The sequence below is a fragment of the Mus pahari genome, chromosome 9 (genome assembly GCF_900095145.1).
Source record: "Mus pahari chromosome 9, PAHARI_EIJ_v1.1, whole genome shotgun sequence".
Taxonomy (NCBI): domain Eukaryota; kingdom Metazoa; phylum Chordata; class Mammalia; order Rodentia; family Muridae; genus Mus; species Mus pahari.
This window is the reverse complement of record NC_034598.1, coordinates 39,718,559-39,737,344: the sequence shown is the minus strand read 5'-3', so window position 1 is coordinate 39,737,344 and position 18,786 is coordinate 39,718,559. Positions and strand designations below refer to the sequence as shown.

The following is an 18,786-nucleotide window of genomic DNA, read 5'->3' as shown; positions in this document are numbered from 1 at the left end:
CTTTCCTTTCCTTTCCTTTCCTTTCCTTTCCTTTCCTTTCCTTTCCTTTCCTTTCCTTTCCTTTCCTTTCCTTTCCTTTCCTTTCCTTTCGTTTTTCAAGACAGGGTTTCTCTGTGTAGCCCTGGCTGTCCTGGAACTCACTCTGTAGACCACTCTATAGAACTCAGAAATCCACCTGCCTCTGCCTCCCAAGTGCTGGGATTAAAGGCATACGCCTCTTGATGCCATTTCTGTGCCATTTGCGGAACTGGTTGTGTGTGGTGTGGTTTTTGGACCTGGCCACGTCTGCACGGTAACCCGCAGCTCCCGCAGCACCTGGGACCAGAAGAGAAAGAGAAAGGCCGCAGTGCAGCACGGGGAAATAGGGTCGACACTGCCGGAAGGTCCAACTGATGGGAAACTATTATTAAGTCTGCCACATTTGAGCATCACTGTTGGCAGGATTTAGTTACCCTCAGGTGAACACCTCTGCGGGTGTCTGTAAGGATGTTTCCAGAGAGCTTTAACTGAGAGTTACTAACCCTGAATATAAGTTGAGTGCCAGGTGGGCCCCAGCATTCACCTTTCCCTGCTCCTAGTTCTATCGGGTTACCAGATGGTGAAGAGTCAGAGCTCAGAGTCACTTCTGCTGTCCTGCCTTGTGTGCTATGATGGACTGTACCCTCAATATATGAGCTGAAATAAATCCTTCTCCCCTCAATTTGCCTTTTGTCTGGTTTCTCGTCATACGAACAAGAAAACTATCTGATGCGCCCAATGGGTGCCCTCTCTCATAGCGACCTTTGACCCTTGACCGGACAAGGGAAACTACAGTGCTTAGAAGACTTGCTCGCCCGCTGGTGGGAGGAGCCAGGTCACTGAGGGGAAGTCCTTAGAAATACTTATCCCTGTTCCTCTCTTCTCCACCCCTGGTTCACATTTTCCCACTGTCATAGTCTGCCAGGCACCCGTGGGTCAGACCTCCTGAAATTCCAAGCCAAACTAAAGCTTTTCTCATGTAAGTTGCTTCTCCTAGGCATTCTCTCATGTCGGGGAAAGAGTAACTAATACATTTGTTAATGTGTGAATTGCAGAAAAAAATGCTTTTAAATTGTAACTCTTAATACAAGCCCATAAATCATTCATTTTGCACTTATCAAACGCTTCTTGGTACACGCTCAGCACGGAGAGGCAGTAAACGGAACAGACACAGGCAAGGTCTTGCTATGTCAAGAGGGTTAGGCGGATCTTACTGAGTTGTGTCTATGGGGGATGTCAGACAGGTGTTTTGTTACATTCTGTGTGTGTTTGAGTTTGTGCAAGGTCTTAGGGTGTGTGTGTGTGTGTGTGCGCGCGCACACACATGCACACTTATGTAAAGTCTCCATATGGCGTATGTGTATATGTTAGGGAAGTTAGTCAGGGTTTGCTATATCGTGTGTAGTAAACTAGGTAGGGTTTTGGTATGTTGTATGTATATGGGAGAGGGGTTATGTGGGGCCTGCCTATGTGTACTGAGAATGTAATGGGGCCTTGTTAGATTGTATGTGTCTACCTTCAATGTAGCCAGTAATAAAGGCATGTACAGACTCACCCAGACTCGGGTGAAGAGAGTCTTTGGGGAGCCAAAGGAGATGTTAAGCAGGTGGTGTTGGGGGCCTAGAAAACCACTTCAGCCAGTATGTACTGGGTGATCGGCTTGCAGAAATATGGGCCCTGACCCAGTTCTGGGGTCAGGTTTATGTGACTCAGAAAAAGCAACTGAATTTCCTTGAGATTCTTAGCCTTGAAATGTATAAAGTTACACTTTCTTAATGCGGATGGCCCAAAGCATGCAAAGGTCACAGGAAATCTGTACCACCAAGGAGACTTGTCTTTGTTCTACTTAGTAACATTGTAAAATTACGTTGTTTTTTCCCTTCTCCACTGGGCTTAGCCTTAGTCGTTTTTGCGCCTGCGCCTTGGCTCCCCAGAGTATTGACCAGGAAGCTGCAGACGCTGGCAGTCTCCTAGCAACCAGGTCACCTGGTAATGAGCGCTCTGGCTGGCAGACACCAGGAGACTTCACTTTACACACTGAGGCAAGTGAGGCAGCTGTGAGGTGGGTGCCTGGCGCAGGGCATAGGGGGCTACCTGACCCACCCAGTTTCATTCACACGGGGCTGGTGCCCTCATAGCCTGGGTCTCGCCTTTCCTTCTGGTAGCAGGATTCCTGTAGTCTGTGCCTTTTATAGGAGGGCAGCCCATGGTCCCAGAGACTAAGATCCCCTGGAGTGGACCCCATTTTAGAGATGGCTGTTACCTTCCCAGGCTGGCCCTTTTCCTCCCTGTCTTGAGTCCTGCCTGCTTCTGCAATAGTGATCAGGAAAATAACCACAATCAATATATTCCAAGTTCTGGCCAGCCAGGCTCATGGGTATCAGTTATACGGCGGTGCTGGAAGGGCAGGAAGGAAATGCTTAGTACCTAACTCTTCAGCTGCAGAGATGATGCATATAGAAGAGGGAATGACTTGTCGAGAATAGCCCGTGGCCCGGGACTATATCCAGTCTTAACCATGAAGCCGCACTGCCTGTGGTTGTTCAAAGAGTGTATGTGTGGGGGACAAGAAATCCTTCTTTAACCTTAATCCCTTCTTGCAAAAGTGTCCTAAGCATGTCCCTGACAGGAAGGAACAGGACCTTTATTTGAATAGTTTCTAGCTTTACCAACTCCCTAGCCAAAAATCTATTTCCTTACTTATAAACATGGATGGCACTTTTTAAGCAGTTGAGTTAGTAACTGGCAGTTACAAATTATTGTTGTCACCAGCTAAGCAGGAGCATCAAAGGAGAAAACATGTTGGTTTTTACTTGGCTGGCCTATTCTTTGCACCCCCCACCTCGCTCCCCATTTTGGTACCTGTGACTAAGGAACCAATCTACCAAGTATCCCAAGCAATTTCTTCTGTCATTGGGCCACACCTGTGCTGTGACCTTGAGAAATCCGGTCAGCCCATTTGCTCATCAGTAAATCCAGATGAAAGTATCCACCCTGTTTGTCTTCACGGACAGTTTTGAGGCTGAGATGGATAAACTTCTACATGATAATAGTAATAATGACGATTTTTTTTCTCTCTGTGCGTGTTTGTTGTTGTTGTTCTTTTATTAGCAGTTTCTACCGAGTTTCATTTTCAAAGCCCTTTGGCAGGCGTGAAAAGATGGCTCATGCCCGCATCTCCATGTATATGCCTCCTGACATCGACCCCACAAAAGCCGCCATTGCTTATGGCTGCCGGGCCTTGCGCAAGCTTAATGAGGAGCTACAATCAGGGGATCTCCTGACAAGGCAGAAAGCGCTAGTGGCTCTGTGTGACCTCATGCACGATCCTGAGTATGTCTACGAGGCCATCAACATAGGTGAGAGCATCACGCATCAGTGGCTGGGGGGGTGGGAGGTGGGGAGGGAGGGGAAGGGGCAGCTCAGACATCGGATGGCATCAGGAGTAAGAGCTGCTACTTATGAAGCTGGATTTCAGGCCAGCCATGCCCCCAAGTGCAGCGCTACCCCCCAAGAGAAGACACATTTTTGATTTACAGGTCTGAAACTCCGTGTTCAGGAGGGGTGTGAGTCTAAGGTTGCCTAATCAATAAGTTAAACAGGATGGGCTGGAGAGATGGCTCGGTGCTCAATAGTACTTGCTATTTTTCCAGAGGACCTGAGTTCAGATCCCAGACCCGACATCAGAGAGCACACCAGCAACACCAGCTCCAGAGAATGGAGGCTTCTGTCCTCCATGTGCACTTGCACACACACACCTAGATTTAATTTTAAATAAAATAAGTAAATCCTTAAAATTTTAAGCCAGATCTTTATATGCTAAATCTGTCGTCCCTAGATCTAGCCAATTCAAGGGCACAGTGACTAGTTTGTGAAATGTATCTTTTTTTTTTATTTTTTTATTTTTTATTATGTGGGTATGTGTCTGTAGGTTGGTAAGTGCTTCTGAATCCAAGGAGGGCGCCTGGTCCCCAGAGCTGAAGTCACAGGTAGTTGTGAGTTGCCTGATGTGGGCGCTGAGAATTGACCTCAGCACCCTCTGCAAGAGAGGCATGCATGTGGCAGGCTTCCAATCTGACCTCATGTCTCTCCTGAGATCAGAGAAATGTCAAGGGCAATTTTTTTTTCCTTTAACCCCAGGGCTGACTGCAAGAGGAGGAACTAATAGGAAAATATGACTTTTCCTATTTTCTTGGGGATTTAGCTTAGTGGTAGAGCGCTTGCCTAGCAAGCAAAAGGTCCTAGGTTGGTTTGGTCCTCAGCTCTGGAGGTGGGAGGGCGGGGCTGAGGGACACACAAGGCTGGGTGCAGTGGCACATGCCTTTATTCCCAATCCCCAGGAGGCAGAGGGAGGTGGATTTCAGTGAGTTTGAGGCCAGCAGCCTGGTCTACAGAGTGAGTTCCAGGATGGCCAGAGCTATATAGTAAGACACTGTCTCAAACACACACACACACACACACACACACACACATATACATATATGCATACATACATATATACATACCAGGGGTGGGGATGGAAGAATTATGAGGATGCTTAAATAGGACTGTCTCTGGGTGTGAGCCCCTTCTAACTAACAAATGCTGTGTGGCTGACTTGATTCCTGCAAAGCCAAAGTACAGACCTCTGGCACTTTCCTGTTACCTGACACGGGGCCATGGGTTGACTTCTATCTGATTGTCATTTGGACTGGCAGACATTCAGAAGTTTTCCTGTCCCCACAGGCTGCCTGGAGAGCCTGAAGACCCTGCTGCAAGACGATGATAACCTGGTACGGATAAAGACCACAGAGGTTCTGTACATCATGGCCACCCATTACGTAGGCAGGTGGGCAATTCTTGATGAAAACCCATGTCACTGTTAGGAATTGTACCATTCCACCCCGGGAAGACGTCCTTGAGTGACCCCCAGAGCTCTTTTACCGAGAGCCCGGGTCTCTGGTGGTGCCTCTATTTGCGGATGACAATTCTCTCTGTAGGGCAGTTTGGTTGGCTCCGTGGTGGCAGAGCAGGATTATCTTCCAAACCTCTCTTGGTGTTGGGGATTAAATCCAGGGTTTTGTGCATGCTACACAGGCCCCCTTACCTCCAAGCTGCACTCTAGATCTGCTCTAGACTGATCTTTAGGTTAGCCCCTGGCTCCGGGCTTCTCACATTTGAAAGCAGGGAGAAATTTCCGATCCTTTAGGGACCTCCTTATACCTGCTTCAGTGGAACGCTGATCAGGAGCTGCGGTGGGGGCGTGGGTCATGGGGTACACAGAGTCAGTCAGAGCCTTAACTTAAAAAGGTAGGTCGATGCTGTGGTCAGAGTGGTGAAGTAGGGATGTGGGGCTCTGTCCTGCTGGTGATGGAGCAGCCTCTCTTGCTTTGCAACGTAGCCAGATGCCTTGATCCCACTTACCATGTCTAAAACTGTTCTCAAGTTGTGGGTCCCGACCATTGATAACCCCTTATTTCCGATGGTCTTAGGAACCGAGGCACCGCTCAGTAGCAGCATTACAGTTCTGAAGAAGCAACGAAGATAAATTTGTGGTCGGGGATTCCTAAGACCATCGGAAATGTGTTCCCCAATGTTTGCACCATCAGAGATAGGAGTTTTCCGGTGGCTGTGACCCACGGGCTGAGACCTGCTGGTCTAAGATAACCATGGAGTTGGAGACTGGAGAGCCACTTGACCACTCCCCGCCCCCGCCCCGTGCTCTCAAGGCTGGATTTGGCTTGGACATTAAGAAGCCCTAATGTTTGGGGGAGGTTTTGGAACCTCTGGATAGGGGGGCTAGCTGTCAGGCAGAGAGCTGTCGGCATGGGTTCTTGTAGGGTCACAGCCAAAACCGGGGGTCTAACTGTCGTCAGCTCCACCCTCCCAATGTGCTAAGATATAAGCTCCTGACATCACAGAAAGGAGCTTGTCCCACTTGATATGCCTTTCCTGCCATGGAACTGATCCAAAATACATCTTAAAGTTGTCCCCCACCACAAGGGTGTGCTCAGTGTAGGATCCTAAGCTTAGCCTTTCCCCTGTACACTAGAGTAGATAAAGAAGGTAAAGGGTCCCCAGAAAATGATGTTGGTTCTAAATTCCACCCCCAAGTTCAGTGGTGGCACACCCCCTCTCTCCCTCCCCTTTCCCTCCTTCCCTCTCTCCCCTACTCCTTCTTTTTTGGGGGATGACAGGCATTGAATTTCAGGGCTCTGATTTTGCTGAGCAACTCTAGAACTGAGCTACACCTCCAGCCCTCAGTGGTAACGTCACCACTATGCCCAGCGGCTCACCAAGCCCCAAGTGACTGCCCAGAACTTCCTGTGTTGAGGTTCTCTCACCAAGGCATCATGGGAGTGATGAGGAGGTGTGAGGAGGATGGCCCTTGATGCATGGCAGCCTGGCACCTTGGTAATCCATGCTGCACCCCGGTAGACAGGAAGCCCCCTGGCAACCTAGCTCTTGTCCCTCTGCTGGCACACAATCAAGTCACTCTCTCATTTCGAGTTTATCTCTCCACGTGTTTTTTGCCTTTAAATTTTTTTATTGTCATCAAATATTCATCGTGCAGAATCATGGGTTCCATCGTGACATTTCCAAGCAGGTAGATCACCGGCTTTCTCATTCCTACCGCACCTGGTACCTGGTCTTGTCTCCTTATTTCTTCCTTTTCTTCTGGTCTTCCACATCCTAAATCTCCCTTCATGCTTTATCAGTGAGCTCTTTCCCAGCCTCTGTCCCTCCCACTATCCCTCCATCTTCTCTCTCTTTCCCTCCATCTTGCTGAGTCTCGCAGGCTAACCTTGAACTCCGGGGTACAAGTGATCCTCCTGTCAGAGGCCCCGGGGAATTGGGAATTGGGACCTAGAAGGATACCTGCACATTTTCAGAGTGTGTTTGATGTGGAGTGGATTTGGGGGTGGGAGGCATAGGAAACACAGCAGCAGCTCTGCATGGGCGTGTCCAAATGCAATTTCCCTTTTCCAGAATAGAGCAAACCATACCATAAGATTAAGCTTTGGGAGGCAGAGGCAGGTGGATTTCTGAGTTTGAGGCCAGCCTGGTCTACAGAGTAAGTTCCAGGACAGCTAGGGCTCTACAGAGAAACCCTGTCTCGAACCTCCCCCCCCCCCCCAAAGAGATTAAGCTCTGGCCAATGTTGAAGCACCATAACTGGCTGGGCACGTCCTTTGTGCTGCTGGCTTAGCTCAGAGCTTCTTCGTACATGCCTTTATTCCTGAACCCTCCCTGACAGGTGTGATCTCAGAAGGTTCCATCCCAGATGCCGTGTCTAAGTAAAAGACATGGTTCCCAATCGAAGAATTAAAGAAACAACATAGTTCCTTTAGGTTGCTCCTTAAGCTCAAAACACGAATGAGAAGACATATGCCGACCCTTGTGTGAGATTTTTGTTTTTGTTTTGAGACAGGGTTTCTCTGTGTAGCCCTTGCTGTCCTGGCTCTGGCTCTGTAGACCAGGCTGGCCTTGAACTCAGATCCTTATCTAGGCCTTTTCTAGGATACAGGTTCATCAGGTGGTACTTTCTATTGTTTTTTCTGCTTAAATCACCTGTTTGATTTGCAGTGCATGCCTTGAAAGCACACCCAGATCAGGGAGATACTGTTAAAACAGTCAACATACAAAACAAAACAAAACAAAACAAAACAAACAAACAAACACAATGTAGAATATCTTACAGTGGTCTCACATTTTCAAGAGACCCATTTGAGGTCTTACAAAGCATTCGAACATGTATCAAGAGGAAATAAAAACAATCCTTTCTCTAATTGGCTTACCTAATATTTAATTAACTTACTGTTATTACAACAAGCGTAGAGGGCAGCCGTGGGTCTCAAGGGAAGCAGCTGGCTGCCAGCAAAGGTGGAAGTCAGTTGGGAGAAGAGAATGAAGAGCTGGGAGGAGCAGGGGAGGCAGGGCTGGGCCTGTACAATGTCTCCCTGGGAGCCTGTAGAAAGGGGGTGAGCTCAGCCCCACAGGGCAGGCAAGGTGGGTCACAGGTTCCTTGTGCCACTTCCCACAGGGCGGGTCTGGAGCTCAGAAAAGAGCGGAGGCCTCAGGGATGCAGACCTCAGGGATGCAGACACACTGCCCCAGAGTGGGAGAATCGAGGCTCTTCCCACCCCACGGAGCACAGGGCTGTGCGTTTATTTGTTTTGTTTTTGTTTTTTCGAGACAGGGTTTCTCTGTGCATCCCTGGCTGTCCTGGAAAGGGCTGTGCATTTATGACCTCCAGCCTTTGCCTGAGATAGTATGGATCCCAGCAGGCTCACTGACCTGATCATTTTTGAACCTCTCCAGAGATTATATTATAGAGCTATAGTAATAAAAACCACATATGCATGGGCATAAAGCCAGACACACTGGCTGACAGAACAGAACTGAGAACCCATATATAAGCACAGGATCTTAGAGTCATCTGATTTTTGACCAAAAAAAAAAAATAGCCTAAAATACACATTGGGGAAAAGACATCAACATCAATATGCTGCTAATGTTGCTAGACAAACTAGATAGCTATGTGCAGAAGAATGGAACTATATATAACCTTATTTCTCACCCCCCACAAAACTCCAAATAGTTCAACGTCTTTGAGAAAGACCTGGTACCCTGAATCCAACAGGAAGGGATATCCTTGAACTCACATCACAGGACACTGACTGTGCAGGCATTCAGACCAATTATTAAGAAATGGGACCTCATGAAGCTACAAAGCTTCTATACTGCCAAGAAAACCACCATTCAAAGTACAGAACTGGGGAAAAGTATTCGCTAGCTATACCAGTCATAGCTAAACGATACAGAGAACCCCCCAAAACCAAACCTCAAGAAGACAACCCAGGTTTAAAAAAATGAGGCCATGAACTAAATCAGAGCGTTCTCAAAAGATCAAATACAAATGGCTGGGAAGTGTTTTAAAACATCTTCAAGATCCTCGGCTCTCGGGAAATGCATATTAAAATTACCTTGGGATTTCAATTTACTCCTATCATGATGGCTAAGAGAGAGAAAATAAAAACAACAATGATGAATGTGAGTGTGGATGTAAGGCCGGTAGGAGTGCAAACAACTGGGTGCAGTCACTTTGGAAATCAGTGTGACGGTTCCCCAGAAGGCTAGACATAGATCTACCACGTGATCTGGCTCTATATTACTCTTGGGCACATCCCCAAAGGACTCTGCATCCTACTGTAGAAATAATTGACCATTTGTGTTCTTTGTTGCTTTGTTCACAATGGCCAGGAAACAGAAACAATCTACACCCCCATAAACCAATGAATGGATAATGAAAACATGCTGTGTTTACACAATTGAACAGTATTCAGCTTTTAAGATAACCAAAAATTGGGTCTGAAGAGATCGCCCAGTGGTTACGAATACTTGTGGCTCTTGCAGAGGACCTGGGTTTGGTTCTCAGCACCCACATGGTGATTCCAGTTCCAGGGACTCCAATGCTCTCTTCATACTTCTTTTGGCATCACTTATACATGTGACACACACACACACACATACACACACACCACACAAACAAGCAAAATACCCATAGACATAAAATAAATATATCTTAAGAAAACTGAAATGGTCTTATGTCTAAAACCCACCTTCCTTCTTTAGAGTTGGCTTCTTAAAGCATGAGATCATCCAAGCCCTGTCGCTCCTGCTGAGTGATCACCAGACCCTCTGCCGGGAGAACCTCCACCAGGCATACAAGCATCTGGCACAGTTGCCTAAAGGTAGAGTTGCATTGCACATGGGACCTGGTAGATGGCTGTCTGCAGTCTTCCCCTTCTGCTCAGTTTGGGCCAGGCCTTAGGTCACGGCCTTTGGTACTTAAAAAAAAAAAAAAATGACCTTGGAGTGGGATGTGGGCACAGGCTGAGCAGGGCGGAGGATCAGCCTGGATAGCAGAGTAAGCCTTTGTTTCAAATCTGTAGCTGCAGCAGCAGCAGCAGCAACAACAAAGTTACGTTTTTGTTAAGATATGACAAAAAAACTGTTTTGGTGGGGGGAGGTATTCTCTGTGTAGACAGGGTTTCCCTGTGTAGCCATGGCTGTCTCAGGACTCTCTCTGTAGATTAGGCTAGCCTCTGCCTCTGCCTCCCAAGTACTGATGTGTTTTACAAAGTTGGGAGTGTAGTTCAGTAGGATAAAGACCCCGAGTTCTATCCTCTCATCCATCTCTATTAATGCAAAGAAATCAATGTTTTGCTTAACTTCTAATAAATAAACACAAAGAAGAAGCCCTGTAGCCTGTTCCCAACACTCCAAGGCTTCCCAGGGGCCCTAGGCCCTCTTCCTCAGGTGACCCCGCCTGAGGCTATGTGCTGGGCTGTTTGGTACTTTTTCGGTTGGGGGATACTGGTATTAAACCCAGGCATTCCCATGTGCTGACGGACAACTCCACCACGGAGCGTACATTCCCAGTGTAGTCTATGACTCTTAAAGCTTTCTGAAAACGGGAATATCCAGTCTATACTATTCCAAAGATTTTACACACTTTCAGTTGGTGTTTCATTTCTGAACCAAAAGTGAATTTTGGAGGTTCAGACTTGCATGAAGTGAGCATTAGAGCTCGCCTATTCTGCTGCCGAGGGACATCTGATTGTATGTACCCACTTAAGGAATAGATAAAGTCCAAGTACCCTCTGGATCTCTTCCCACACAGTTCCCTTCCTCGAGGTCTACCCTGATAACACTAACAATTTGGTGACTATAACCCTACAACATGTACATAGATTTTTACCATATATATAGTATATAAAAACATATAATGTTTTGCATTTTAAATCTGTGTTAAGTGGGTCTTGTTGTATGTATCCCTTGTCAGCTTAAAAGTACCCCCAAGAAGTAATAGTATACATTTAAAAATTATTATTATATTTGTCATGTATATCTCCACAATGCACCACAGTTGATGATGGTGATGGTGATGATCATGAAGATGATGCTGGTGTGTGTGTGTGTGTGTGTGTGTGTGTGTGTGTGTGTGTGTGTGTGTTATGACTTATGTGTGGCAGGCAGAGGGCACATTTTGAACTTTGGGGAGTTGGTTCTTGCCTTCTACCTTGCTGAGGTAAGTTCTGGTTTGCTCCTGCTGCTGTTCTGCATACTCCAGGCTCGCTGGCCCATGGGCTTCTGGGTAATTCTGGTTCCCCCTTCCATTTTTGCCTTAGGAATGCTTGGATTACAGATTCTTGCTACTGCATCCGCTTTGTGGTCCGTGCCTGGGGAGGTACATGCATCTTGGGATCACTCTGGTGCTGTGGCTTTTGGGTTAAGTGGTGTGGCTGTACCTCACAGTGTCCTAGCTGGGCTGTGGGTGGGGCATGGATTTCTTCTTCAACGTCCCTCTTACCAGTATGTGACATTGGGCAGTTGCTACTTGGTGGGAACCTGACTTGCTAGCTTGCAGCATATATTATGGGGTTTTTCCTGTCAGTGGCAGCATTTAGAAGTTCTTTGTTTTGTTTTGTTAATTAGGGCACCCTTGGTGCCGGTGTCTCCCATGGCATCGCCTCTCGAGGTGCCTCTGGAGTACCTTGTGTGTAGTTAATATTGTTTAGAAGGTGGATGTACCTGTAAAAGGTCTTTCCTTCTGAATCCTCGGGGCTACCAAGGTTCGATTTGTTCCCAGAATAACCAGCAGGGGGCGCACCAGGACTAGGGCCTGCGCCTGTCTCATGTCCTAAGGGGTTGCCCTATTATGAGAGGAGAAACCAAAATAGAATAGGTAAATGCCACAGAGGGGCTGCCCGGCCATGTTCCCTAGAAACTAGTGGCCTTGATTGCCCACCCAGGATCCTCTTCTGTGTCAGGCATTGGCTGGATATTTGGGTGAGTTTGGCCTGGTCCATTTTCATGTAACTCCCTCCGGTTGTGCCAGGCTCTCAGACCCTGGCCCAGATGTAGTGGTATAACTTAGTGTGCCTGGCCCGATGTGGGATGCCTGGACTTGGATCAAGGCCCTGACTGACCAGACGTAATCACAAACCATTCCCCAGCTTTGCAGCATCTTTGGATCCCAGTGCGGGCGGGGCCTGGGTACCATAAGAAGATGTTTTGTATGTGGTTTTGAACCTGGACAGCTTGAGATGCTGCAGGGAGCTGCCCTGGAGTCATACTGTCTGGGCTTGACTGGGATCTGGGCAGCTGTTGTCACAGGGGGATGAACCTGTTGGAACTGGCCATTCCCTGAAGTGACAGACTGATGGAGAAACTTTCCCTTCAATGGACACCTTAGCCACAGGCAGGCGACCTACTCCTGCATCTGACACTACACCTATGTCTGTTGCCAGATATTTAATCACACTGTGGACCCCAAGATTGTGAACTGGAAAATCCTCGTGCGGTGGCTCAGCCCAGGGCACACACCTTCAACCCAAGAGCTTTCTGTTGACTGTAAACAGGTAGTGGTGTGGCTCAGCCCTAGCACAAACCTTTCATCCAAGAGCTTTCTGTAAACAAGAGCTAAATAAAGTCAACAACAAGTCAAGAGGCTGAGCGACCAAGTTGACAATCCGGCCAACCGGTTGACAGGGAGCGGAATAAGTAGGTCAGGGAAGAGAAAGGGGGGTCTTTGGAGTTGAAGGGTATTTAAGACAGTGTGGAGGAGGAGACGGAGCTTTTCTCCTGGGACACCAGTGGGGTAGGAAGGGCAGCTGGGCGCTTTCTCCGCCTCTCTGAGCTAGCAAGTTTTCATCCCAGCATCTGGCTCCCGAGTCTTCACTGGCAAAATTGAATGGCAGGAATTTTTGTTTTGAAAATGGCATGTGTCCTTAGCCTGACAGTCCAAGTTGCTCCTGTCCCTGACCTTTAAGATGACGCCTGACAACAAGGACCTATTTATTTCCCTGCTGTCAGAGTTTCTGGGTACCCCCTTTCTCTCCACTCTTACTCCCCCCTCCTCCAGCACCTCCAGTGGGATAGAGCCTTTTCCTCTCCAGCCCTGTCAGGACTGACCAGGGTCCCAGAACTTACCCTCACTGTTTCTCTTAGGCGAAGCCGGCTTAATCAGCTCTTTTTCATTAGGTTTGCGTAGTATCTCCCGGGGTTCAAAAAAGCCTATTACCAACGGACTTACCACAGGGACGGGGCCCTCTAGGGACATACTCAAGGCTGTGCTTGGCTGGCAGCTGGTGTGGGAACTACCCTTGTCCTGAGGCTCCTTGTTAGGCCTCCACTGGTGAGGTGAGTCCCTCAGGGTGCCACCCAGCCATTGGAGGCTGCTTATCCTCTTATCCTCATAGTGTAGTGCTGCTCCCCCCCCCCATAACATTCATCCCTGTGCAGCGGGGCACACACTCTGCCCATTTGTCCTGGCTGTCTAGTATCTTCTCTAGGGCCTGGACAGACTACACACAATCCTTTCTTGCTGTAGACTAGCCAAGTCATTTGCCATGCTGCTTGTCCCCGTTGGGGTCTCTGATATTTTGGGAGTGTGTGCACATAGGCAGTGTGTGTGTGTGTGTGTGTGTGTGTGTGTGTGTGTGTGCGCGCGCGCGCATGTGGTATAGGCAACAGCTAACCTTAAATGTTAGCCCTTGGGAGTTGTCCACCTTGGTTTGGTTTTGGTTTTGTTTTTTGGTGGGAAGGGCGGGGCAGGGGATTTTACTGGAGTGTAGGCAAGGCTGACTGACTGGCCAGTAAGCACCATGGATTTGAACCCTGGTCAGTTTCTACCTCTCCAGCACCGGGATTTCGAACCCACACCACGATGCCAAGCTTCTCACTCCAATGCTGGGAACTGAACCCTGATTCTCAGGCTTGAGCAGCAAGCACCCTACCAACTGAGCCATCGTCCCACGCCCTTTTGTTTCCCCTTTTGTAAAGCAAAATCAACGGTCATAGCTTCTTAGGCGTGCACTGCGGAGCACTGCTGTCGAGGGCCGCCAGCATCGAGGATGCCCTGCATCCGTGACCGTGACCGTACAAGCCACTGAGGAAGGTGGTGATCCCCCATGGCGGTGTGTCTTGGGAGGAGGCTAGACAGTACCATCAGAACGTCGGCGAGCCCCTTCAGCGGTTCCTGTCATCAACTTCTCACTTAATTTCCATTGGAAGGCTGTTACCAATTTCCCTACTAAAGCTCTAAAGCTGGCTATTGGTATTTACCCTGTAGGCCTCTCCTGGCCTCTTAGGTCAGCCTGTGCACTTAGGAGGAAGGAGATGGGTCAGATGTTTCCTCACCGATGAATCAGTGGAACCTGCTACACTATATGGGCTTGAATTAGTGGAATTTGCTTATGCTGCCCTGGGAATGGGCAAGTGTAGGGAGGTGAGCTAGGGAGGGATAAAACATCTTGACAGGCTGAGATGGGTTTAAGCTTGATCCTGAGGGATGGACATATTGAGGACTGTGAGGATGGAGAGCAAGAGGGAAGGAAGGAAGGACACAGGAGAGCTACAGTGGACAGGCAGCGAGCTCAGCACGATACCCAGAACGGGAGTCCGGAGAGGATATGATGGTTGATCTCAATTGTGAACTTGGCAGAATCTAGGCGCTTAGGAGATGAGGATCTGAGAATGCTCACTAAGGGGCTGTATGGTCTGGGCATGCTCATTGAGGGTCGGTAGAGTCCGAGCATGCTCCCTGAGTATTTGTATGGGTTAGCCTAGCCACTGGACAAGCCTGCGAAAGATTGGGTAAACTGGAGAGGGACAACCCACCTTGACTCTGGACAGCACCCTGTCACACGCTGGTTTCTGAACAGGAGCAAGTGAGCACTGACATCCCTGACCACAAATGCGATGCGACCGGCCACTCTTGCCTCTGTGGCTTCCTCGGCATGATGGCCTGCGACATCAGACAGGGAGCCAAAACAAAACCCTTCCTTCCTTAAACTGCCTCTGTCGGGTATCTTCATCGCAGCGACAGGACAAGGAACTAATGCTGGGAGGGATCATAAGAAAAGGTACCCACGGGGCTCCGGGGTCAGGCCTCCTCAGATCCCTGGATCCCTGCACACACCAAGGGGAGGCAGAATCTTTCTATTTTCCCGTCAGCGGTGTATTTTTAGGTTAAAGATGCGCACAGTTACTTTCCTGTCTCACAGTTGGTATTAAAAGCACAGAGTAAGTCTCAATGACTTATAGCTGAACATTTTATCTCCTTAAACAAAAGCCCCGCCCCCTCCCTTGGGTTCTCGCCATTGGTGACATAGGGACAGGTGAGAGAGACACCCACATGGGTGGAAGGGTAGAACCTGGATCAGAGTCCCAGGTCTGTGTGTATTTGAGCACCTTTGTGTGGCTGTCTTCTGCCCCACCCGGCTGTCTGGAGTTCTCCTTGGAGAGACAGTGGTCCCTCTGTGCTCCTTCTGGTTTCCCGCCCCATTCTGGGGCAGTGCAAGGGTGGCGTTCCAGGCACCCTACTCCTGGGTTCCTCACGAAGAACAGTGCTTTTCCCTGACTTGAGGGAGTCCCTCACTGCTTGATTCCTGAACTTGACCTTACACCCCCTTCCTCAACTTCCTGGACTGTAAGGGGGGGGGGGTCACCACGTTTTATTTTCATTAAATTGTAAGGTGTCTGTCTGACTGCACCTGAAGGAGGCCCTTCCCGGGCATTTCTAGCTCCTTGGCTTCTATCAGCCACTGATCTAACACCCCAAGTACCTCTGAACACCAAAGCCAGAGAGTGGGCAGTATAGGATGTACCAACTCACACCCCTGGAGAGTTATCTGTGGGGTAAAGGAGTCCCAATAAGGTCACAAGCTGGACTAGTGCTGGGTGGGGCCCTGGGTGCAGCAGAAGGGGGCAGTGACGTCATCATCTGCAACCTCTATCACTGTAGGCCACAGCAGGCCTGGCAGATCTCTCTTCTCTCTTGTAGCCTTAAGTTTATCCTTGCTTGGCATTCAACCTAAAATGACTTTACCTGTGCACGTATGTAGACACGGAGGGGTGGGGAGGGGTCTTATGGTGGGAGGTCTCTCTCTCTAGCTGCTCTCTAGATGTCACCAATTTCAGCCACCCACGAGCCACACACAGCACACGGGGACAGGGTTTGGCTCCGTTCAGGGTATTTTATTTCTTAAAGTAGACAATCTTTTGAGTTTTATATGGTTCACCAGCTCTCCTCACTCTCTGTTACATCTTAGCTCCTTGGCCGCAGTTCTGTGCATTGACCTGGGACACACCGGTACCAAATACAGGGTTGAGAGCGATTTGGCAAGGGCTCCGGTGGTGCCATCCCCTTGGTAGCAGGGCTTTGTAATTGATACACAGCCAAGACTCTTTCAAGACAAGTGTCTGTGGGCCGTGAGGCTAGAAGGCTGGGAGTGCACAGTCCCAGCTGGGCCTCCTTCAGGCCACAACTGTAGCTGTGCCTTCACAGGAGTCTGAGCAGCCCCCAGCCCACGTCAGGCGTGGAGAAGTGTGTGGGGACCGGGGAGTTCCATATTTTGCCCACCCACTTCCTTCAGTTTGGCAAAGCCATAGATAATTTACACTTTAAATACCAAGACATTTAGCTATTGTTCATTCGCTCCTAGGTAAAAGACCTTCTTTAAATACATCACATTTATCTCTCTTAAATTAAAAAAAAAACAAAGCAGAAAACGGCACCAGTAACAAGAGAACATCGCGAAGACCTATGTACATATGTCCCATAAGGCTGGCCTGGGACATTTGCCCCAGAATTCTTTGGAGCTGAGGAGCAGAATCGTCCAGGTGACAACTTCTAAACTCAGCAAGCCAGACACAAAAGGGACACTGGAAATGAAATGTTTTGAAAATCTGCATTTAAAAAAGAATATCTAATCACATCCGAAATTGTCTGTAGTTTTTTTTTCCCTCTGTGAGACATATTTGGCCAAAAATAAAAATAAAAAATTAAAAAAAAAAGGATGCCAGAGAAGAAAAACTAGGTTTCCATTTATAAAACATCAGACCAATAGAAGAAAAGCTAGAAACCCAGCTGGCCTAGTTTGAAATAAACGGTGACACTAATTATCCTGTATTATTTTTGTTGCTGTTGTTGCTGTGTACGTTTTAGCTGTTTTTTTGTAAAAGCCACCGGTAGTCAGAGGTCCGGATAGAGCGGTCATGTCTTTCCTCCTGTCCTGGGTACAGGACGAATGTGACGCTGAGTGGCTGAGTCGGGTGCGGCTCCAGGCTTCCCTCCTGGTCAGCAGCAGTCCCCAGTCCGGAGCTCAGTTGGTGAGCTGGCCTTCTCCCAGGCGATGGGCACAGCTGGCCGGACCTGGCCCCCAGCCCTGTCGCCTCTCCCCAGCAGTCTAAGGTAGGCCCTCCCTTCGTGCAGAGTGGGGCCAACTCAGGAAGGCAGAGTGAAGGGGGAGGGGCAAGATGGCCTCAGAATGAAATTGTGACAGCAGCTTTTGAAAACTTCAGGAAACCTTGACGCTCTGGAGAGCTTTGCCCTCTCCAGATGTGTGTGGGTGCATGGGTGTGCGTGTGTGCGCACACGTGTGTGTGTGTGTGTGTGTGTGTGTGTGTGTCTACCTACCTAGCAATCTATCCAAATATATTTATGTTTGCAGAGATGTGGGGCCAAGAAGGCAGAGGCTGGGGGTGGGGTGGGGACACATTCTTCAAGCCCCCTGTTTTCTGCCCCTGGGTCGGGCCTCTCGAGCATGAGGTGTGGGGTGTGACACCCCGTGGGTTTCACCACAGGTGAGCAGGCTGTGCCCGGCTCCTCAGCAAAGGCCGATGTACTTGAGATTGTTCTGTATGATGACATCTGTCACTGCGTCAAACACAAACTGGATGTTACTGGTGTCGGTGGCACAAGTGAAGTGTGAGTAGATCTCCTTGGTTTCCTTGTTGCGGTTGAGGTCCTCGAACTGACGCTGGATGTAGACCGCGGCTTCCTCATACGTGTTCTGACCCTTGTACTCTGGGAAGCAGACGCTGAGTGGGATGCGTCGGATCTTCTCCGACAGGAGGTCCTTCTTGTTCAGGAAGAGGATGAGCGAGGTGTTGATGAACCAGTTGTTGTTACAGATGGAGTCAAAGAGGCGCAGGCTCTCCGCCATTCGGCTCTGTGGTTGTGAGGAGGAAAGTGTGGCTGTTAGTCTCACAGTGAGGAGAGTGAGAGATGACAGATGGATGGGTAGATGGATGATGGATAGGTAGGTAGATAGATGATAGATAGATAGATAGATAGATAGATAGATAGATAGATAGATAGAAAGAAAGATGATTGCTAGATGGGCAGGTAGGTAGATAGGGAACTCAGACTCACAGACCCACAGCCCACCAGGGGGCACTCATTTTTGAGACTGCCCACCTAATGCTAGCCCCTGAGATGGCATCCTGCTCCTGACAGGAATCTTCCTTCATTTAGGTCAAATCAGTGTGTCCCCATCTCGCTCAGGAATCCCATCTTGGGAATCTAAAAGGTCACCCCTGCCTTTCTGGACCCTTCCTCTGGGCAATGATACTCAATGGCCTCAGTGTGTGGTATGAGAGCTGAGGCAGTCAGTACCCAGGCTAGTTGGCCTGTGCCCTGGGGATGCAGGACCCTCCATGCTTACTCCGATGTATTTTCCAACAGTGCTAGCTCCTGGCCCTCTCCACACCCACTCTTAGAAGCTCCAATCTCCCCTGGGAACCATTTCTTCAACGTGAGTGTCAACTCTTTCTCTAGGTTTCACACGGTCCTTTGAAACCCCAGTTCTGCCACCCAGCATGGCAGAGGGGCAGCCTGAGTCTCTGTATGCTGGGACAGCAGCTTCTCACTGCACCGTGTCCCTTTCCTGGGACAGCGGCTTCTCACTGCACCGTGTCCCTTTCCTGGGACAGCAG

General features: G+C 48.9%; 2 protein-coding genes across 5 annotated transcripts in view; one reads left to right on the top strand and one right to left on the bottom strand.

Moving 5' to 3' along the window:
* The first annotated feature begins 2,003 nt into the window (after positions 1-2,003).
* Rsph14 (radial spoke head 14 homolog) overlaps positions 2,004-18,786 on the top strand; it is a 75,112-nt gene continuing 58,329 nt past the window's right edge. Inside the window, exons 1-4 of one of the 4 annotated variants that reach the window (XM_021204501.1) lie at positions 2,004-2,060; positions 3,133-3,377; positions 4,744-4,846; positions 9,634-9,752. In XM_021204501.1, coding sequence (XP_021060160.1) covers positions 2,011-2,060; positions 3,133-3,377; positions 4,744-4,846; positions 9,634-9,752 — 517 coding nt within the window. In that variant the 5' untranslated portion in view covers positions 2,004-2,010. Of the gene's footprint in view, positions 2,081-3,129; positions 3,378-4,743; positions 4,847-9,633; positions 9,753-18,786 lie in introns of all 4 variants that reach the window. The other 3 variants (XM_021204500.1, XM_021204504.1, XM_021204502.1) reach the window with 3 other exon arrangements.
* Positions 16,031-18,786, bottom strand: part of Gnaz (G protein subunit alpha z) — a 51,560-nt gene continuing 48,804 nt past the window's right edge. The window contains exon 3 of the mRNA XM_029542457.1: positions 16,031-18,020. Coding sequence (XP_029398317.1) covers positions 17,676-18,020 — 345 coding nt within the window. The 3' untranslated portion in view covers positions 16,031-17,675. The remainder of the gene's footprint in view (positions 18,021-18,786) is intronic.